At 36.2% G+C, this 22892-nt stretch overlaps 1 protein-coding gene across 3 annotated transcripts in view; it reads left to right on the top strand.

The window, feature by feature from the left end:
- Positions 1–22892, top strand: part of PLA2G4A (phospholipase A2 group IVA) — a 166666-nt gene that overhangs the window by 65231 nt on the left and 78543 nt on the right. For all 3 annotated transcript variants that reach the window (XM_009239984.3, XM_054527419.2, NM_001132692.1), the window contains 3 exon segments: positions 235–348; positions 13862–13899; positions 17801–17942. In XM_009239984.3, coding sequence (XP_009238259.1) covers positions 235–348; positions 13862–13899; positions 17801–17942 — 294 coding nt within the window.

Genomic DNA, 22892 nt, shown 5'->3' with positions numbered 1-22892 from the left:
GCCGAGATCCCGCCGCTGCACTCCAGCCTGGTGAGTGAGACCCTGTCTCAAAAAAAAAAAAAAAAAAAAAAGGAAAAGATAAAAGTATTGTTACCAATTAAATATTGAGATCTTCAAAGGACTTTTAAATATCACTTGAGAGCTTCATTTTTTTAAATGTTGTAGAAATTATAGATGTAATTTCCAAAGATCCATGGGAAATTTTATTTTTGTGCTTTACATTTTACTCTATAGATTACATTAATGGATGCCAATTATGTCATGGATGAAACTCTAGGGACAGCAACATTTCCTGTATCTTCTATGAAGGTGGGAGAGAAGAAAGAAGTTCCTTTTATTTTCAACCAAGTAAGTAACGCTGCAGAATTATATTCCAACCTTATGTTAGGTAAAGTCTATTGATTCTGGGAAGTTGGGTTTAACACTTGGAAAACTGTATTTATTTGTTTATAGAATGTTTGCTTTTTAAAGAGAAAATTTTGCTTTTCTTTTTACTTTTTGTCCTAATTTTAAAAATTATTCTGACATCTATAAACTTTGGTTGAGGTATTATACCAAACACTACTAAGGCTTTAATCTCCTTTGTTGCTCCAAATGATGACATTGGGATTCAGCAATGCCTTTGGACTCTATTGGCAAAATTTAATACAAAAAAATTGGGAGGATAAAAAGAGATGCAAAATCTGAGAGGTGGGGGGGTGAGAGAGAGAGAGAGAGGGAGAGGGCAAGTAAACAAACTCAAAGAAAAATGTTAGGAAATTCAAACTATTCCAAAACCACATGTTTAGTAATAAATCTCTCTGGGGGAATATTTCTGTCTCAGAGAATCCTTAAGTAAATAGGGACAAAGCAGTAAAAGGCCAGAAGGAATGATGGGAGGTTATTGTTATCTTTGACTTTCTAGGTTTTCTGCATTTCTGAAATTTTGATAGTTTATTTTGGAATAATGAAACCTTAGGTAAATAATTTTGTACAGAATAAACTCATTGGATTTTGAATTCTGTAAGAAACTAACTTAGTAGCTTGTAGTAAGAAATGTAAACAACTGGTGGGCCTGTATGTGTAAGGCTGGTTACCATACTAATTTCTTGTTGTTGGGAGAGACAATGTGTTTCTGCACATCTTTAGAATGACTTTCCAAGTCCCTCCACTCACCTCAACCTACCTCTCCCTTAACTCTCAGCTTCTCCATGTTGCCTTTCCTGTTACTATCCTAAATGCATCTTCCTCCTTTGAGTCTCCATGATAATTATCTATGGTATTCATTGGGACTACATTATTTATACTGTTCAATTTTTCATTTTCCTTTTGTAAACTAAAATCCTCTAAGTCAGGAAACTTGAAATACTGATTAAATGAGCCTACAGAATTAATTACATAGATGACACTTATGGAATGAATGTGTACCTATTTAGAAACCAACTTAGCCCAAATGAGCTTCTTGACTAGTCCATGCAATCAGAATGGCCCAGGTACCTTGAGGATGCTCTGGTCCATGCACTCCTTAGTGCTTCCACCTGTTGCAGAAAGCATTTCTTCTGTCTCATGCCAAGAGATGCACTCCCCACAATTCTGTCGACCCCTTTTAAAGCTATTTCATTCATTCCTTTTACAAACATTTATTGAAGATCTGCTGTGTGCCAGCCATTGTGTTTTGTTCAAGGAATATAGAGAATAAGGTACAGGAAGTTCTTCCCTCAATTATCTCCCTCTGGGAAGGATGTGAGTAAGGGTTGAAATGAGAAGTGGAAGTAGGGAGATACATACATGTGATAAAAAGAAATCCCCAGACAGTGAGATAAGTACCAATGAGACATGTATAGAGTGCTATGGGAAGGCAGAATAAAGAACGATTATGTTGTGAGAGGAGGCTAGGGATGCCTCCATAGCAGTAGCTGATTTTGAACCAGTTGAACAGTGAACTGTGGTTAACACTTTGGCATTGAAAGACAGGCTGTTTGGTGTTTAAATTCCAGTTCTGTTCCTTGCCATCTGTTTTATTCTGGGAAAATAACTCTTCTGTTCCTCAGTTTACTCATCTGTAAATGGAAATAGTATCTTCTAAGAGAATCATTATGATTAAGCAAGTTAATTTTATTTGTGTATATATAATACATGCATATGATAATATATAATACAATGTATATTACATATGAATACATTTAATTATAATTTGATATATTTTATGGTTCAGTATATACTGACATATTATTTAGTTTATATATTAAGCATATAATTCAATGAGTGATTGAAAGTGATTAAAAGTATGTTAACACTATAAAGTAATTAAAATAAGTGATTAAATATATCGCTACTATAAACATGTAGATGTGCACATGTATACATACAGGGCTTAGAACAGTTTCTGGTACATATTAGGCACTATATAAATGTTACTTGTCATTGTTGCTGTTATTACACCTTAAGAAAAGAGCAGGATTTCATCAGTAAAGTAGTTATGAGCATTCTGGGCAGAACAGATTGCTGAAGGCCAGAGTCTTGAAAGAAGAAAGCAAGCTGGGGCACAGCAAGATAAACGGCTTGGCAGATCCATTTTGCTGAATCATAGGAAGAGAGTGTAGAGGTGGTCAAAGGCTAAAATCTTCAGGCTTTAGCTATTGCATGTTGCTAGCATAGGCTCTCAGTAAATGTCTGTTGAGGGCTTTGGAAGCATGGACTGGACTTCCTGAAATCATTTTTTTTTTTCTTTCTTCACTTTAGTCCGTGATACAAAGACTGCTTTTAAGAGAAGATACTGTGGACAACATTCATTTCCTCTCCTCTGTCATTTCCTATGGCTAGATGTGTAATCCCTAGGCCTCTAAAAAGACTTTCCACATTCCTGAATTTAAAGAAGATTATGTAACTATTTTTTTTTAGTGTGCCTGAGAAAATAGTTGTCCAAGCAGGCTTTTCTTCATTACTCTGTTTTTAGACTTGTTTGTAGTTTTATCTGAATGATAATCCTTTGAGCTGCAGGGGTAGTTGGGAGAGAAGTAAGCGTGATGGCTAAGGGGGGAGTCCCCTGCTTGTTCCTCGGATCACGTGGGAGTGCCCTGTGCCAGCCACCCAGCTATCGAGCCTCTGCCCTCAACTTGGAATCCCAGTCTTCCTGATGATCTTTCTACAGTGTTTACAGAGGTTGTAAGAGAGAGAAGTTGGTGAGGGAGCAATGGGAGAGAAGATATGTAAGCCTTGAAGATGGTTATGGCAACACAGTGGAGGAAAAACAGCACTTAGATTTGGTGAAGAGTAAACAAATTCTTCAAGGCAAAATAGTATTAGCAAAAACTTTCATAGTTTTGTCATCTGAACGTTAATACTGAGTCAACATAGAGTGATTTCTGTGTCTAGGAGACAGCTGGAGAAAAAACAGGAGCTTCCAAATGGAGATGGACAGATTCCCAGGGCTGTGCTTTACTCACTTGGAGTCAAAACTGGGAATTGAGAGAATGGACCCTCATTTTGTCTCTGTCATTCATAGCTCTCCACAATGTTTGAATTGTTATCCTTTCTTTCTGAGTCTTATTTTCTTCATCTGTAAAATGAAGGGTTGGATTAAATTTTTTCTAAGCTCCTTTCTAATTTGTAAAATTCTATGATCTAGAAAGAATACTTCTCTTCTTTTAAAAATATTTTATTTTTATTTTTATTTATTTTTTGAGACAGAGTCTCGCTCCGTTGCCCAGGCTGGAGTGCAGTGGCACAATCTTGCTTCACTTCAACCTCTGCCTCCCAAGTTCAAGCCATTCCCATGTCTCAGCCTCCCAAGTAGCTGAGATTACAGGCACGTGCCATCATGCCTGGCTAATTTTTGTATTTTTAGTAGAGATGGGGTTTCACCATGTTGGCCAGGCTGGTCTCAAACTCCTAACCTCAAGTTATCCTCCCGCCTCAGCCTCCCAAAGTGCTGGGATTACAGGCGTGAGCCACCACACCCAATCTGTTTTATTTTTTACATTAGGTTCAGGAGGTACATGTACAGGTTTGTTATATGGGTATGTTGCATGATACTGAGGTTTGGGCTTCTAATGATCCTGTCATCCAAGTAGGGAACATGGTATCCAATAGATAGTTTTTCAACTCTTGCTCCTCTCCTTCTCTCCCCACTTTTGGAGTCTCCAGTGTCTATTTTTCTCATTATTATGTTCCTGTGTACCCAATGTTTAGCTTGCACTTATAAGTACAATACCTTATTTTCATTTGGCCTTTTTCACCCAAAAGCTTTCAGTTCTTCTCATTTTACAGATATGGAAGCTAAATGATAATAATGCAAGAATAAAAATCTATCATTTATATAGTATTCTATAATTTAAAGATACTAACTTGTCAATAGATTGTGTTATTAATATGAGAAGAATGTAAGCCTCTATTGTGCTCCTAAAATGTTGCTAAATATTACAAAAAACTGCACAAAAGTACAATTTTCAAGGAACTAAGAATATGTTTGAAAAGTATACTTTCATGTGTAAACTGACAGGTAATAATAAGCAGTATCACGAGGTATCTATTCATTGATTTACTTAAGAAGTTATTTATTAAACAACTGTTATGTTCCAGGCAGTATTCTAGGTGATAGACAGTATCCTGGGAACTCTCCAGGGAGCTTGCATTCTAATAGGGAAAATAAACAGGCAATGATGAGCAAAAGAATGATCAACATGCCATCAGCTAATGAGGAATACTGTGAAGAAAATAAAGGTATGCAACAGAAAACAGTTGGTGGGCAACTGAAGTTTGTATAGTCAGAGTAGACCTCTCTAAAGCATTATTATTCTTTAACTTTTATTATAAAAACGTTCGACAGAGAAAAAGGTGAAAGATTTATACAGTGAACATCATATAACTGCCACCTAGATTCTATAACTACCATTTTACCAAAAAAACTTACTTTTCTGATACATTTAAAAGCAGGTAGCAGACAACAGTATACTTTACCCCTACAAACTTCAGTGTGTCATTAACTAGAGTTTAATATTTATGTATGATAAATGGACAGTGCAGGCAATGTGTGCAGTGAGTCATAAGAAGAAATTATTTATTCATTAATTCATTCATTTTACAAATAACTATTGAGCCCTCACTATGTGGTAGACACTCTTTAGGCACTGCCTATTTCAGCAGTGAACAAAATGAACAAGAATCCCTACCCTCAGGAAACTTACATTCTACTTAGCGAGAGAGATGAAAAGCAAGGTAAATATGTAAAAGATACTCCTGCCAGATGATGATAATAACAAGTGCTAACTAAACTAGGGACAGAGAATGGGGCAGTGTGTATATGTGTGTAAAGGGGTCACAAAGGCAGTTCCAAAAATTTAGTTAAGAAAGGCATCTCTGAGGATATCTGAGGACAGAAGGCGCTCCAAGTAGAAAGGCTCTGAAGCAGAGTTTGCCTGGCAAGATGAGTAACAGCAAATAGGAGAGTGTGACTGGAGCACAAAGAAAGACTGGGAGGGAGACCGGGAGGAGATAAGGTCAGAGAGGTGAAGACAGGGCTGGGGGAGCAGGATCATTGTGGGTGACAGTGGACATCAATGGCTTAGGCATGTCCTTAAAGAAAGGGTGTGGTTGAGGTGGTTGGGTCTCTAAAGGGGCAGAAGGTAGTCCTGGTGAAGAGAACAGCCCATTTGAAGGCACTGGACTAGAAAGGACAGAGCATGTTTGGGAAACCGTGCCTAGACAAGTTTGATGGGAACAGATCATCCGTTCATGAAGGAAGAAGAGGTACACTGGGATGAGACCATAGCAGAGCAGAAATGTGAGATGTAAGAGTTCTGATGTTATCTCACTTACAGTAGTGGGTTATGGAAGGTTCGTGACCAGGTAATGGGGAACTGAGAGGGAACTTCTGGCTTTTTCCTCAGAAGCATTAGCAAGCAAATTTAGCAGGTAGAGATATCAAGAATGTTGATACTGAAAATGAAAAGGTGGGTGCAGCTGACCACAGACTGCTTCTGTGGAAAGTGTCTAGAATGGGGAGTGCAGGGTGACTTGAGGAAAGTCACACTTGGCACAGCTTTAATGTGTCAAGTAGAATTGAATGCAATGATTGCTTAGAAGCAGTGAGGATCTGCTGAAGGTGGAAAGCTGAATTACAGTGAATTCAGCTCTTCCTTAGACTGTGATATTATCACTCAACTTTTATAACTTTGTTTTTTGGGGGAGAAAGACAATTTTAGGGCTGCCATTGACAAAATCTGGGTTAAATTGTATTTGTTGGAGTCAAAAGTTTAGAACATCAGAGTTGTTGTTTGAGAGATGCTGGCACAACCTGCTGCTCTTGACTCAGACTCAGAGTCAGATGGCCACTTCCCAAGATGGAATCATGATTCTGCTACTTATTAACCATGTGATGGTGTACATGCTATTTTTTCTGCCTTTGCCGTGCATCCTCATCTGTAAAACAGGGTTACATGTAGTACCTACCTCTTAGGTTGTGGTTATAGTTAGATAGGTTAATGCATACAACATATTAAAATACTTCCTGGCCCATTAAGCACTAAATAAATATTAAATATTCTCACTCTAATTATAATTGACCAGATTTAACTAAATGTGTGTCATGTGCTTTATGAAGCTGATTTAACTGGATATCAAACATACTTATTTGTTTGAACTTACTGACCAAAATGAACTTGTTATTTAAATACTAAAGGTAGAGCTTATCAATGCAGTGATCATTTGTTTCAAGATAGTTCAGAATGCGCCAGTCACTCATGACTGAATGTGTCAAATGTGGTTTGGGGTTATAGTGGCCCATTTTAAAGTGGGAAGGTCTAGAATCTTCAGAATTTAGAGTGTTTCGTGTAAGGAAAGTAGCCCACTTCAAAAGAATCATGAAAATGCCTAGGCTTAGAAGCAACACAGATAAGATTATGCTTCTTTACTTCTCTGGATGAAATTAGTTTGTTTTGGCCAATACTTTGAGGAAAGTTGTCTCTAAGTTGACCCTGTGTTTTAGTTTGCCATCTGTGTTTAGAAGTTAGTGTTAAAAATAGCCATTCTTCATGGCTCCTGTGGCATCTATCTGATTTTGGCTGATTGCTTTCTTTGATTGTTGCTTATTCATGACTGCAGCTTGAAAATGAATAAGATAGTTTCATAGAAGAGATAGTGACAAAGCTGAAAAAAATAAGGGAGTTTTTATGGTGAATTCAGAATGTTGTTAGTCTCAGGATGATGTCATTGGAAAACCATGTATTGATGTTTGAAAACAAAGACTGTAATTTACGTGTTATTGAGACAAAGTGGAGTTTGGAGGGAAAACAAGAGAACGACGTAATTTTGTAAGAAAGTTGAGAGACCTTTCGCTAAGATGTTAAAACTGTTAGATATTGAGGCAGGACAGGGTTCAAATGTGGCTCAAGTAATTCCTGGCTTTAATAGGGAATGCATTTTTATTTTGGGTCACTAACAATTGAAACAAGTGAGACTTTTATGACTTTTATGACAATTTATAACTTTTAAATTTTAGGGTGTTTCAGAATGCTCTTGCATTCTTGGGATTCCTCTGTTGGATGGTAAGTTCTATCATGGAGTAGAACATGACTAGCTTATTTACCATTGTGTACCCATCCTGGCACACATTAGGCACTTGAATCATTTTTGGATGAATGAATACATGAATGCACTTACAGGAGATGCTATAAACCTGGGAAGTGCTCAGACAGGAGTAGTGAAAGTAATGAAGTTTAAAAGAGAAAAGTTAGTCTGAGAAAAAAGAGGTAATAGAGTGGTTTGGTAGTAATGCTTTAGGAAATCTGGCTTCATTGTTTGAAAGCTAATGGTTATCCAGATCTTCAGAATTTCCACTGATGTCCACGTAGGAAAAAGGACCTTAAACTAAGGAACATGAGATTATCATCAAATGTAAGGAGGAAACTATGAGAGTGTGGAACATGGCCACAGGGAAGACAATGGTTTTTAAAAGTCTTTCAAGGCTGTTAAGAACAATTTTTGTGTGTGTGTGGGTTGGGGGTTGGACACAATTATCCTGAATTCTTGGGTAATGGATTAGATGATTCCTGGTAGGAAAAGCTAATTTGTTTTACTAAAAATATTATGTGTAGCTATATGTTGCTTAACAATGGGAATACATGCTGAGAAATGCATCCTTAGGTGACTTCATTATTGTGTGAACATCATAAAGTGTGCTTACACAAACCTAGATGGTACAGCCTGCTATACACCTAGGCTATATGGTATAGCCTATTGCTCCTAAGCTGCAAGCCTGTATAGCATGTTACTGCACTGAATACAATAGGCATTTGCAGTACAATGGTAAGTATTTGCATATCTAAACAAGTATATCTAAACGTACAAAAGATACAATAAAAATATAGCATTATAATCATATGGGGACCACTATTGCAAATATGTTTCATCATTGAAACATCACTACGTAGTACATGACTGTATATTGAAAAATGATTCTCAATTGATACAAAACCACATCCAGGCCATCACCAATCATTCTATATGACAAATGCTCCTTCTAACAACCCTGCAATATCACCCCTTACCACAAAATCTTTCTTCAGTTTAATCTCTCCCACTCTAGGTTCCCACGCCGCCCCTAGTCCCGCTTGAAGCAGTCCTGAGAAACATCGCCCATTATCTTTCCATACCACCCCCCAAAAATTTTGCTGCCCCAACACTTCAACACTATTTTGTTTTGTTTTTCTTATTAATTGCATGTATACATCCAGGTAGCCTGAGGCAACTGAAGAACGACAAAAGAAGTGAAAATAACCAGTTCCTGCCTTAACTGATGACATTACCTTGTGACATTCCTTCTCCTGGACAATAAGTCTCCAGAGCTCCCCACCGAGCACCTTGTGACCCCCGCCTGTGCCCACAAGAGAACAATCCCCTTTAACTGTAATTTCCTACTACCTACCCAAATCCTATAAAACTGCCCCACCCCTATCTCCCCTTGCTGACTCCTTTTTCAGACTCAGTCTGCCTACACCCTGGTGATTAAAAAGCTTAATTGCTCAAAAAAAAAAAAAAAGAAGAAAAGAAAAGAAAAAGAAAAATGATTTTACCAGTGTCTCATTCAACTTTTAAACATGCAGAATTTATTACATGTGAGTTTGCATGTATTGATAGGGTTGTAATTTCTGCTTTGCACTTGGATTGCCTCCTTATCAGATCCACATCCTGTTCCTTCTTTACACGATCGAGATACAATGTACAGAAACATGATTCTAAGTAAAATTGACCCTTTAAAAATGACTTTATTTATTATCCTGCACAAGTCAAGTAAATATGGATAACGCAGAACATATTATTTAATTCTCTTGAAAGATGTGAATAATGATTGAATCAATATGATGATTAATTGCTGTTTCTTTCTACCTAGAAAAAAAAAAGAGTAAATTAGGGATCAGAATTCAAAATAATGTTTTATTGAAAGTAAGTGTTGTAAATATTGGAGTACATAAGGGAAGTCATAGCATATTTGAAGAACCCTTTACTAATAGGATAGATTCTCAAGTTTGAAATTATTTTGCTATGTGCATCTTTTTTGTAATAATCATTTTAAAGCAGGGGTCCCCAACCCCTGGTTCTGGTCTATGGCAAGTTAGGACCTAGGCTTCGCAGCAGGAGGTGAGAGTTGGACGAACGAGCAAAGCTTCATCTGTATTTACAGTCGCTCCCCATCACTCGCATTGCTGCTCTGCCTCCTGTCAGATCAGCGGTGGCATTACATTCTCACAGGAGTGTGAACCCTATTGTGAATTACAAGTGTGAAGGATCTAGGTTCATGCTCCTTATGAGAATCTAATGCCTGAGGATCTGTCACTGTCCCCTTTCAACCCCACATGGAAAGCTTAGTTGCAGGAAACAAGCTCAGGGCTCCCACTGATTCTATGTTGTGGTGAGTTGTATAATTATTTCATTATATATTACAATGTAATAATAATATAAATAAAATGCACAATAAATGTAATGCACTTGAATCATGAAACCATCCCTGCTCCCACCCCACCACCCTGGTCCATGTTAAAATTGTCTTCCCCAAAACTGGTCCCTGGTGCCAAAAAGTTTGGGAACTGCTCTTTTTTTTATTTTATTATTATTATACTTTAAGTTTTAGGGTACATGTGCACAATGTGCAGGTTAGTTACATATGTATACATGTGCCATGCTGGTGTGCTGCACCCATTAACTCGTCATTTAGCATTAGGTATGTCTCCTAATGCTATCCCTCCCCGCCTCCCCCCACTCCACAACAGTCCCCAGAGTGTGATGTTCCCCTTCCTGTGTCCATGTGTCCTCATTGTTTAATTCCCACCTATGAGTGAGAATATGTGGTGTTTGGTTTTTTGTTCTTGAGGTAGTTTACTTAGAATAATGATTTCCAATTTCATCCATGTCCCTACAAAGGACATGAACTCATCATTTTTTATGGCTGCATAGTATTCCATGGTGTATATGTGCCACATTAAGCAGTTCCTTATTTTCAGGCACTATGCTTGTTGCTTTAAGCTTCATTATTTCGAAATGACTCTGGAGAGTTTTCAAGATAATTAGTGGGTTAGATCCTTTAAAAATTATTTGAAAGGCTGAAATGGCTTTTAGTTTTTATAGTTTGTCTCCTCCAGTTCTCCACACTCTCCTTTAACTGAAAATCTCCAATTGTAAACATCTAAAATTGCTTTCCACTGGGGATTTTAAAGATGACATTGCTGCTTTTCACAAGAATACATAATGGACACAGCCAACTTCTTCCGAAAAAAGGTGGAGTTCTAATTAGTTCTAGCTCTTAGCTAGGTATTAGGGTGTTGGGGGAAGCCTGGAAGAGGTGATCATTCTTCTTTCTAATTGCCCTAATAACACAAGCAGCATGGAAGCCTGTAATGCAGAGATGCTTTATGCCGTGTGTGGGAAGAAGTTTACGGTAATTGTTTCTTTTTTTTTTTTTTTTTATTAGAGGTGAGAAAGGCTATATTTGTATCTGTAGTTTAAGAATTCAATTGCGTCTGTAACTAAACTGAACCTAAAGCAAAATAATCCCATTTTTTCAAAGGCTGTGAATACATGGATATGAATTGGTATCAACTTCTGTACATTATGTTTTGAATATTTATAATTTAGTTTTAAAAATTAAAATCCTGAAAGAGTATTTTCTTTTTTGCAAAACTTTCTCTTTTTGAGTGACCTCCAATATTCTGAATCACTATTAAATAAGAATATCAGATTATATTTAACAATGCTAAAGAGTATACTCACTGTTTAATGCCTCACAGGAAGTACATGTTTTTATCTGAATGACATGTTCTAGGTAAAAGGTGCGGAGAGATTATAAATATCAAGCTTATCATGCATAGCATGTCTGAACATAGTGCACCAAGCAAGAGAGTTTTAAATTTCCTCCTGGTTGCGGGTGACCCACTTGGGCAATGTGGAAGTGAGGATCCTAATCCGTGTGACAAGAACCTTGGCAGCACAGCCTGTAACGTTCAAAATGGCAGAAAAATCCTGTGCCTTCTCTTCCGTTATCCTGCCTTTGTTTAAAGAGTCTTGTCAGTCCATCCAGGATCATGAATGTCTTAGCCAAGAAATGTTGGTAGATACATAAAGTGTGTGCTAATGGAGAAGACAAATTTGACCATAAATGCAGCATTGTTGATTTTCCTTTTATTCATGGAGCTGTCAGAACAAACAGGCATGGGTATATATATATATTTTTTGAGACAGAATTTTCGCTCTTGTTGACTAGGCTGGAGTGCAGTGGCGCGATCTCGGCTCACTGCAACCTCTGCCTGCTGGGTTCAAGTGATTCTCCTACTCAGCCTCCCAAGTAGCTGAGATTACAAGCATGCGCCACCATGCCTGGATAATTTTTGTATTTTTAGTAGAGATGGGATTTCACCATGTTAGCCAGGCTGGTCTCGAACTCCTGACATCAGGTGATCCATCTGCCTTGGTCTCCCAAAGTGCTGGGATTACAGGTGTGAGCCACCACACCCAGCCAAACATTGGATATGTAATTAATAAATTGCTTGGAGACCTGCCAGCTGGGAAGCCAGCATTTTGTTGAGCGCTTTCTGTCATGAGATGGCACAACGAAAGAGGCCTTGAATCTTTCCATTTATTAGAAAACTCTACATAGAGTTGTAATATTGTTAATGTTATTTCCATCCACTCATGATGGCTTTACCCTCTGGAGATAAAAACATTGAATCTAGTATCATATTAAGGGCAATTTTTATGTATTTCTTGAAAAAAAACAAAAGACCATGCTTTACCCATATCTTGCTTTCTTCTAAATTGCATTCTCTGTTTGGTAGCCAATCACCCTTTGACGTTACATTCATCTGAGCATGCATTATTCCATTTGTCCTGGGATTCTCAATTAGTTTATTAACTTTAAAAATATGTATATGCTTCTTTGATGAATGAATGTTCATAGAATTCTATATACAGGAACTGCTGTCTGGATCAGACCATCCAATGATTTTGTCCCCAATAGTAATCAGCTACTTCTTGATGAGAAAAGATTGCCTTATGCGCTCCTCCTCCACACACACACACACACACACACACACACACACACACACACACACACACAAACGAACAGTGATTTGACAAATATGTGTTATCTGTTGTATGCCAAATACTATACAATGGACTAGTAATAGGAACCTGTATAAGACAGAGCTTACAGTTTAGTGAGAGAGGCAAATTTTTGTATAGATGATTTCAATACCTTTTGCTTACTCATAAAATTCAGCACTGAGAATCAGTCATTTATGAACTTACTTTAACCTTTCAGAAACCTCCTTCTAGTCTATGTTTTTCCCTTCCTTGAAACTCAAGAGGGTAAATCTAATAATCTATAGCATTTTTGTTGATTCTAAATCTATATGTTAATTCTAAATCTATATGTTGATTCTAAAAGTTTCCTCTTCACATTTCAAGAGGTATATCCTAGTTCTGTTCTACTTGAAGTTATTGAACAAGTTAGCTCTATCTATGTTCTTATGGTAACCTGATACAATAAAAATAACACATTTACAACTGTATAGCAACTTTCAAAGCATTTTCTCATTTGGTTCTCATAACAGTCTACAATTACATTTTTCATAGCTAACGCCAGAGATGATATTGAAAAGGCCATTCTGTACAACAGATTTACAGTCTCTGGAAAGACAGCTCTTAATATCTTAAGTGGATATTAATCATTTTCTTTTCCTTTACACAAAAATTGTCTCTCTGGCAGGATGCCGTCCTTCAATATGTTTGATAGGCTTAAATAGTGTTGAAATAAATAAAAACCGGAGGCTCCAGATCTCATTAGTAGATGTTTCCCAAGTCAACTACAGTTGGCTGGACCCCAGGTCCTACTGCCCGCCATGAATGGGTGTTGTATTTCCAGCTTACTAGAGCCTGCACTTGTCTCAATTATACATGTGTGAAATTTCACCCAGGTTGATTCTATCCTCTGGGCCATTACAGCTGCTGATTTTGTGGCCTGAGGCAGCTCCTAAATAATAGACACAACATCTCAGTAGTTTTTATATCTCAGACATTTTTATGTTTTGTAAATAGTAATTGTGGTGAGCTACTTTATTTTACTGAGGGAGGAAAACAACCAGGCAGAGATAATTCTTGTGTTTGCTAAAATGACTTACTAAGTAGACTTATAAAAAAAAATACCAAAAAGTTAGTTTACTGAAATGTGCCTGTAGTTTAGGGTCTTCATGGAGCTGTGTTACTTTTATTTTTAGGGTTTTGTTTTTTTAGATTAAAAATAATCTGGCACTCAAAATTTATTTTGAATTTGTTTCCATTATATAAAACACATATCTACTTTATGACCTAATCTGATTAATATGTCTTTTTTTAGGTCACTGAAATGATTCTAGAAATGTCTCTTGAAGTTTGGTAAGTGCATTTATTTAGTTGGATGAGAAATATTGCGAGTGATCCACTAATTTATTTTAACTGTTAAAGAATTTTTTTATATATAATTCTGCAGCTGTGAACATATAGAAGTGCATTATGTTTACTTTGCTTTTCTTTAGTTATCTGTTAATAGCTATAAAATCTTTACAAACATATTCTTATATTCATTATTCTTATATTTTAATATGCTTTGCTTATTTTTCCAATAGTTTCATGGTCATATAATAATGTCAGAATAAGTGCTTTTTGAAAGAGTCCTCCCTCTAGTCGTACATCTATTCCCATAGAAATGAATGCAGTTATTTAAGCACCTCTTCTTTTGTTGATTCAGGTAGATATTCAAAAACATGGAAGTGAACTTAAACAGGAAACTATAATAATTTTTATAGAGGAAAAACTGAAAATTGAGACTGATTTTATTCATAGTGACCCAGCCAGACTACTACTAATAATGTTCCATGAAGCATACTGCTCTTTCAAAAAAATGGCAAATTTTAGGGGAGGCAAGTCTGCCTTGATCTAACTGATCTCTGAAGTAATAATGAGTTCCCTTAACCTCTCTGCATCTCTTTGAACTTCCCTGTTGAACTTGATTTGACCAAAGTTATTAGTACATATTTTACACAAATGCCACAAAAACAAATTGAACATTTTCACATCTGGTAATTTGGCAAATGAATGATAATAGGTACATTGGGTTTAGGCATTTATTTATTGTGTTTTGATCCCTGGAACATGTGGATTTGACTTAGTAAATGATTGGCATAAATGTCCACGACTTGTTAATATATGTCAGCAAATATTAAAGGATAGTCCAAGTTATTGTGTTGCATTATTTTGTATTAAGTTCATTCTTGCTTAAAAGTGATATATTTTGGTATGAGATTGGAAACACTTGTTATTTGACTGACTACGGAAGTAATGCTTTTGTTTAGTGGGGAATAGTCTTCACTGAGGTAATTAGGATCATATTTTTATAATATTAAAAACTTCTTTTTTTATATGTTAATTTATGTCGTCTCTAGAATAGAAATTGTTTTCAAAGAAAAATTCAATTTATTCAAAGAAAAATTTTCCATGTCATGCCTTCTATTAAAAATAACATAAAATCAAGAAAGAATTAATGAGAAAGTTAAAAAAATAATGCATAAAAGTAAATTAACCATAATTCCACTACTGAATTTATAAAATTACTCAGAATTTTTTGTATTTTCATCCAGATTTTAAAAACTGATATCCTTAAAACATCTAGGTCATTATACTCTTCAAAAATTTTTTTAAAATCATGATTCTTTTTTAAAAGTTATGTATAACGGAACAGTATATTACAGAGAACATGGCTTCCAGAACAATAAGACCTAGATTTAAATCTACTACTTGCTAATTACGTTAGTGATTGATAGATTTCTAATCACTTTTTTACTCACTGGTAAAATAAGAAAAGAATACTTTCTAAGCATATCACTCTGATTAAATGAGGTGTTCTTTTTAAAGAGTATGTATACAATAGGAAATTTTCATACACGTATACCACATGTTAATAATGGTACTGCTTGTAATAGTTTACAAAACATTGGAAATTATTTCAATGTTTATGGATAAATAGATTATAGTATACCAATATAATGAAAATACTACATAATAGTGAAAATGTTTGAATTACTTTTATTTATATAAGCACAGATGATTCTCAAAAAAAGTGTTCACTGGAAAAAATAATTTGCACTGATAGCATTTATAAAAAAACTAAAAACCTGCACAATGAATACCTTATTTAGGGACATAAATATATACTGTAAAATTATAAACATATATAGAATGATGAAGATTAAATTTAAGTAGTGATTACCTTTAAGGAACAGAAAAGGAAATAAAGTTGAGAAGGTGTCATAGAGGCAACTCTACAGGTAAGATTTTAATTTCTTATAGTGTTTAGAAGATACCTAACCTAATATGTCATTATAAAGAATAGTAATAGAAAAGAGTGTAGCCCAAGATTAGACTTAAAAAATGTTCACTTGGCTGGGTGTGGTGGCTCATGCCTGTAATCCCAGCACTTTGGGAGGCCAAGGTGGGTGGATTACCTGAGGTTGGGAGTTCCAGACCAGCCTGACTAACATGGAGAAACCCTGTCTCTACTAAAAATCCAAAATTAGCCAGGTGTATTGGCGCATGCCTGTAATCCCAGCTACTCAGGAGGCCGAGGTAGGAGAATCACTTGAACTGGGGAGGTGGAGGTTGCAGTGAGCCGAGATGGTGCCATTGCACTTCAGCCTGAGCAACAAGAGCGACACTTTGTCAAAAAAAAAAAAAAAAAGTTAACTCACTATCTTACTCTTTTCCCCCTTGTTACATAATTTCCAAAATCAAATTTAATAATTATATAACCCAATACTTTTATATACAGTTCAACAACCATTTCTTTAAATGATCTTTAAAAAATTTTTGGTTACTTCCCTTAAAATAGGTATCCAGAAATAGAATTATTCGGCCAAAAGGAATCTATATTCTAATTATTTTTGAACATTCCATATTGCTAATATGCCAAATTCGAATATTGCTTAATTGCTTTTAACAAATTTATATTCCCAAAATGGATGCATGAGAATATTAGTGTTATTTTACCTTTCTAGGACTAGAAAATAAGTATTTAAAATATTTTAATATCAATTATTTTAATAACAGTATCATTTAAATTCACTAGTGAAATTAAATTTTTTTGTTATTAATTCTACTTTCTCTTTTGTGAGGTACCTATATTTGTCCTTTGGGAAGTAGTAATTAAACTATTGTTTGTAATGGTCAAATATAGCCATAAAGAATATGGCTCAGAGGCTTGGTCTCTTTCTGTATTTTACAAGGAAAAAATATACTGAACTAACAGAAATGAGATTTAAAATTGATTTACAATTAAGGTAAGGATTTTTATGAATGGTAAAGAGACAAATATTTTATTGGTGATAATTCTTGACTTCTACCTTTTGGATTTATTCACATTCCAACATAGGCTGACAGATTTTTAAAAAGTCTTTTCAAATTCAGTAGTTGGTATTTAGACTTCAGTATTAAGATATGTCTTATATGTTGCATGGTGAAAGTACATCACATGTTTACTCTGTGATCCTAACCTCTCAGAGCATTAGTTTTCTAATTTATAAAGCTGCAATATATAATAATATATTGTATAATAGTGTGTAGTGATACTCCCATCGTTCTTGCAATGATTCATATGTAATACCTAATGTGACTTCTGGCATAGTGTAGAGAAATTGCTACTGCCTTTATTAGCAAGATAAAGTATATATAATTTAAGGTTTCTAAAGTCCTCTAGTGGTAAACTCCATATGGTTATGTCAAGTTCTGTGATTAGAAGTTCCTTTCTTTGTTAGAGGGGGGCATCCATTAGACAAGGCAATTAATTAAGACAGTATTTCTGCAAGTATGTTCCTCAGAATGCTGGCTCTTTGGGATGTTAGAAAGTAATTATGATGGTGGAATAATGAAGGGTGGAGAGATAAGGGAAGGAATTCTTGGTCAAGTAAGTTTGGGAGATCCTGTGCCAAACAAATATAAACAGGGTTCTTTACTGAAGCACTTCCCAGTCTTTGTCATAATATTCAACTTATCAGGGGCTGTTTGTTTGCTTGTTTATTTTGTCTAAAGCATTGAAAAGTCCTTTTTCTCTGAAAACATGCTGTGGAAAATGCTGCTTTAAGATAATCATTTTATCCTCTTATTTTAGGTCCCTTCTTAGGAAATGGCTTGAGGGAAGCAGTCAGCATGTATCAGTGTAGCTCCTAGGGACCTGGAAAAGCTAGCTGGATGGAAAACCAGACCACTGGGAGCATTGGCTCATGACTTTATCTGTTTGGTATTACAGCTCATGCCCAGACCTACGATTTAGTATGGCTCTGTGTGATCAGGAGAAGACTTTCAGACAACAGAGAAAAGAACACATAAGGGAGAGCATGAAGAAACTCTTGGGTCCAAAGAATAGTGAAGGATTGCATTCTGCACGTGACGTGAGTTGAAAATTTTTCAAGTGTTACTATACTTTAATAATAATTTAGCTTGGACGATTTCCCCAATAATTTTACCCAAATATGACAATATTGAGATTGAGCAGTATTCCTTTAGTTTTTTAAGGTAAGGTAAGTGATTTGTAAATGAAAACTCTTTGAGGAAGGTCATCACAAATGGTGCCCTAGTTGGTAATATTTACCAGCTATAGTTTTTATTTTTATTTTTACTTTATATTTTAGAGCAGTGTTAAGTTCACAATAAAATTGAGCCAAAAGCACAGAGTTCCAATATGCTTCTTCTCCCTGCACAACCTCCCAAGTTTAGTCAGGTTCTTCAGAGAAACAGAACCAAAAGATATACACAGTAGATATGAGGAGATTTATTGTGAAGCTTGGCTCACATGATTATGGAGGCCAAGCAGTCCCACAATATGCCGTCTGCAAGCTGAAGAACCAGGAAAGCCCATGGTGCAATTTAGTCCAAGACAAAGGTGCACCAATGGAGTAACTCCCAGTCAGAGGCTGGGCAGTTGGAGGGGAAGGTGGGAGTCTTGAAATCTGAAGGTAGGAGAACCCGGAGCAACAATGTCTAAAGGCAGGAGAGAAGGGATGTCTCAGCTCAAGGACAGAGAGACAATTGCCCGCCTTCCACCTTTCTGTTCTCCTCAGGCCCTCCAAGGATGGAATGATGTGCGCACTCATCGGCAAGGGTGGGTCTTTACTCAGTGTGCTGATTCACTTGTTTTTCTTTGGAAAACACGCTCATTAGCACCCCCAGAAAGAATGTTGTCCTAGTGATCTGAGTGTCCTTTAGTCTGGTCAGGCTGATAAAGAAAATTAACCATTATACTCCCTAACTATCAACATCCCACACCAGAGTGGTACATTTGTTACAATCAATGAACCCACATTGACACATCATTATCATCCAAGTCCATAGTTTACGCTAGGCTCACTGTTGGTGGTCTACATTTTATGGGGTTTGGACAAATGTGTAATGATGTGCATCCACCATCATAGTATCATACACAGTAGTTCACTGTCCTAAAAATCCTCTGTGCTCCACCTATTCATCTCTCCTCCCTACCCCTGGACCACTGATACTTTTACTGTCTCCATAGCTTTGCCTTTTGTCAGTTTGCCCAATATAGTATAGTTGGAATCATACAGTATGTAGCCTTTCGAGATAGGCTTCTTTCACTTACTAATACGAATTTAAGTTTCCTCCATGTCTTTTCATGGTTTGGATAGCACATTTCATTTTAGTACTAAATAATATTCCATTGTCTGGATGTACCACATTTTATTTATTTATATATATATATATAATATATACATATATGTATATAATATACGTATATGTATATACGTATATTATATACATATATGTATATAATATATGTATATGTATATATATGTGTGTTATATATATATAAGGCATACTTATGCATAAAAGAGTGTTGATTTTATCAACAGGAAAAGTTTAGTCTCAAATATAAAAGGATTAAAATTACTTAATTTAAATGTAGGCTAAAATTAAACTGTGGAAATCATCATTATAGAACAAGAAGAAAATGCCATAAATCTTGTTAATGATAATGCAATTAATAAATGTAGGCAAATGTGATGGGGAGAAAAAAGAAAATGTTCCAAATTCTTTATATTTTGTGGTAGAGTTAAACGATATTTAAAATTGACCAAATTGAAGGATCGTACTTTCAATATTTGTTTATAATATATTTGTATTCTATATTTCTCTATAATTAGGATTATAAAAATCATTAAGATGAAGAAATGATTTATAATCCTAATTATGGAGAAGTACTGGAATATAAATATAAACAAATATTGAAAGTAAAATCCTTCAATTATAGTTTTTTTCTTTCCTTAAATTCCAGTAAAATGCAATATCCTTTATTACTCAATCATATATCTTATAATCTACTTTTTGGCTATCTATCCATTCATTTATTTCATCTATGTATCTATCAGTCACCTATCTAATCTGCCTATCTATTTCTCTCTATATATATCTGTCCATCTTTCTATCTGAAACCTACAAAGATTAATTGCTGCAATGATGCTCATCAAATGATAATGAAGTTTCTTGTTAGTGATGTATCAGGTAATTTTTTACTTATTTATTTAGTTGAGCTTTCCTGTTAATTGAATATGTCAAATGAATATAATTTATTTTCATAAAAATAATATTTTAATTAAATGCATAAGTGAACATATATGTGCACAGTCTTGTACACTTTTGAATTATTTCCTGTAGGAATTAATTTCATTAAGTTTTTCATAAAATAATTGCATAAATAAATTAATTTCTTGGAATTCATTCTTGTAGGAATTTGAGACTATTGCAAATTAAGGGCAGGATATGGTTGGAAATGAGACATAAATTCTGAGTAAGGGAGCCAAATGATCACCCCTGTCCCACATGTGGTTGCAGATTTGCAAATACGTTTTAGGTGGGGGTAGGGTTCAAAAGCCAACCTACTGATGCTATAGTGACTTGTGTTGTTATGGGAGCAGACTCTAAGATGAGATGCTGCCTAAGGGGAATTTTTGCTTAAAGGAAACTAAGGAAACTTTCATTTAAGTTTATTTTAAAAAGAGAGACTTCTCTTCAATCCTGCATCTTTTGTTTTGTTTTGTTTTTTTGTTTTTTTTAGAGACAGCATTTTGCTTTGTTGCCCAGGCAGGAGTGCAGTAGCACAATCATAGCTCACTGCATCATCAAACTCCTGGGCTCAAGTGATCCTCTTGCCTCAGTCTCCTAAGTAGCCAGGACTATGGGTGCATGCCACTACACCCAGAAAATTTATATATATATATATATTTTTTTTTTCCTAGAGATGGGGATCTTGTTATATTGCCCAGGTTGGTCTCAAACTCCTGAGCTCAAGCAATCCTTCCATCTCTGCCTGCCAAAGTGCTGATGTAGCAGGACAAGCCACAGACAAAACCCCTCAGACACCTAGTTAAAGAAGGAAGGGGTTTATTTGGCCAGGAGCATTGGCAAGACTCCTGTCTCAAGAACCGAGCTCCCTGAGTGAGTAATTCCTATCCCTTTTAAGGGCTCACAACTCTAAGGGGATCAGCTTGAGAAGGTCGTGATCAATTGAGCAAGCAGTGGGTACGTGACTGGGGGCTGCATGCACCAGTAATTAGAATAGAACAGAATAGGACAGGGATTTTCACAGTGCTTTTCTATGCAATATCTGTAATCTATAGATAACATAACTGATTAGGTCAGGGGTTGATGTTTAACTACCAGGCCCAGGGTGTGGTGCTGGGCTGTCTGCTTGTGGATTTCATTTCTGCCTTTTAGTTTTTACTTCTTCTTTCTTTGGAGGTAGAAATTGGGTGTAAGACAATATGAGGGGTGGTCTCCTCCCTTATATCCCCCCATTTGAGAATCTCAGTAGTGGGAGTTCTCACTTTCATTTTTACTACCCATGTCTTCTTGCAAGACAGATCAATAGTGATTCATATAGTATACTTGTGCTGAAGCATTTTGGTGAACTAAGGTAGCGATGAAGCTTTTTATCATTTGAAGAAGTACAGGTAGCAAACAAGGGAGCAGTAAGCAGGTTCCTATTACTATTATAACTCTTATTATAAGAGTTTTAAATCCTCCTAGTGCTGGGAACCATTTTCCAAACATGGCCCCAGGATCAAATCCATGCCACACTTGCACGGGCACGTGTGCCAGTTTTGTCATATCTCTAACTATGTCTTCAACTACTTGCCCTTGATCATCTATGTATAGACAGCAATTAGTAAGGTTAAATTTCCCACAGACCCCTCCTTCAGCTGCTAGCAAGTAGTCAAGAGCCAATCTATTTTGATAGATAGCATTTCTCATCTGAGTTTCTTGCCAGGCCAGAATAGTCAAGGCTCTGCCAGTTTTATTAGTGATTATTTCTAAGACAGCTTGTAACTGTATGATTCGGTTGATCAGGTAAATGGGGGTCCGGTATCCCCACGAGCCAACTTGTGCCCAAGTAGCAGGCCCATAATATTGTATGATTCTCTCAGGGGGCCATTCATTATCTTTCTAATTTTTTATAGCTATGCTTCTCTTTTCGTGGGAAGCATAGACAGGGAAGCCCAGGAGTTTGCCTGTTTTTATGGGCAGTAGGAAGAAAGATGGTTTAATAGTTTCAACAACACAACTACCTGCCCACTGGTAGTTGTATTATTGTAAGCTGTATGCCCACATATCCAGTATAATGCAGTGGGGGCTTTCCAGTCCCAGTGGGACTCCTGGTGAGTCCACACGATTTGCAGCTTTGGAAATTTACTAAATGGATTCCTCTCTGTGTGATTTGAGCTCCACCAAGTGACTGCTTTTGTGGTACCATTATACAGTTTCTGTCCCAGACAACTGATTCGTCCTTTGGAGTGAATGAATTTTTTTCCTTCTCTAGCTATGCAATATTGTCCAGTAATTGAGGCTTTTAGGACCCAGAAATTATCAGGGTGATTCTTTTGAGCCGGGAATTCATCAGGAACTGGGTCTGTAGGTACTAATTCTCAGGCTTTCCATGGCCATTGATCTCCCATTACAGTTCCTCCACATACGTAACATGAAGTGACATTGAGAGACTGGGCTACACACTTGGCTAGTTGCAAAAACAAATTTCTTGTTTTTCCTGGAATTTCTGGTACTGGCACATTTAGTTCATCATAGAAAGTTTGAAACACTGGCTCAGGAGAGCGTTTGTAAACTTCTCCTCAAACCAAGATATTTACTCGAGGATCCAGTCCAGCCCCGTCAGTTCCTAAGGTCACACACTCCCCTTTTTTCCAGTGAGGATTAAGGGGATTGGTTATTACTAGCTCTAAGGGGTTACATTGTCCCTTAGTACAGGAACGGTCATTCTTTCCTTTCTGAAGGTGGACTGGATCCTTTTCATTTTTTATCCAAGTGGCCCAAAT

Source organism: Pongo abelii, chromosome 1 (genome assembly GCF_028885655.2).
Source record: "Pongo abelii isolate AG06213 chromosome 1, NHGRI_mPonAbe1-v2.0_pri, whole genome shotgun sequence".
Classification (NCBI taxonomy): Eukaryota; Metazoa; Chordata; class Mammalia; order Primates; family Hominidae; genus Pongo; species Pongo abelii.
This window is presented reverse-complemented; position numbering and strand designations above follow the sequence as displayed.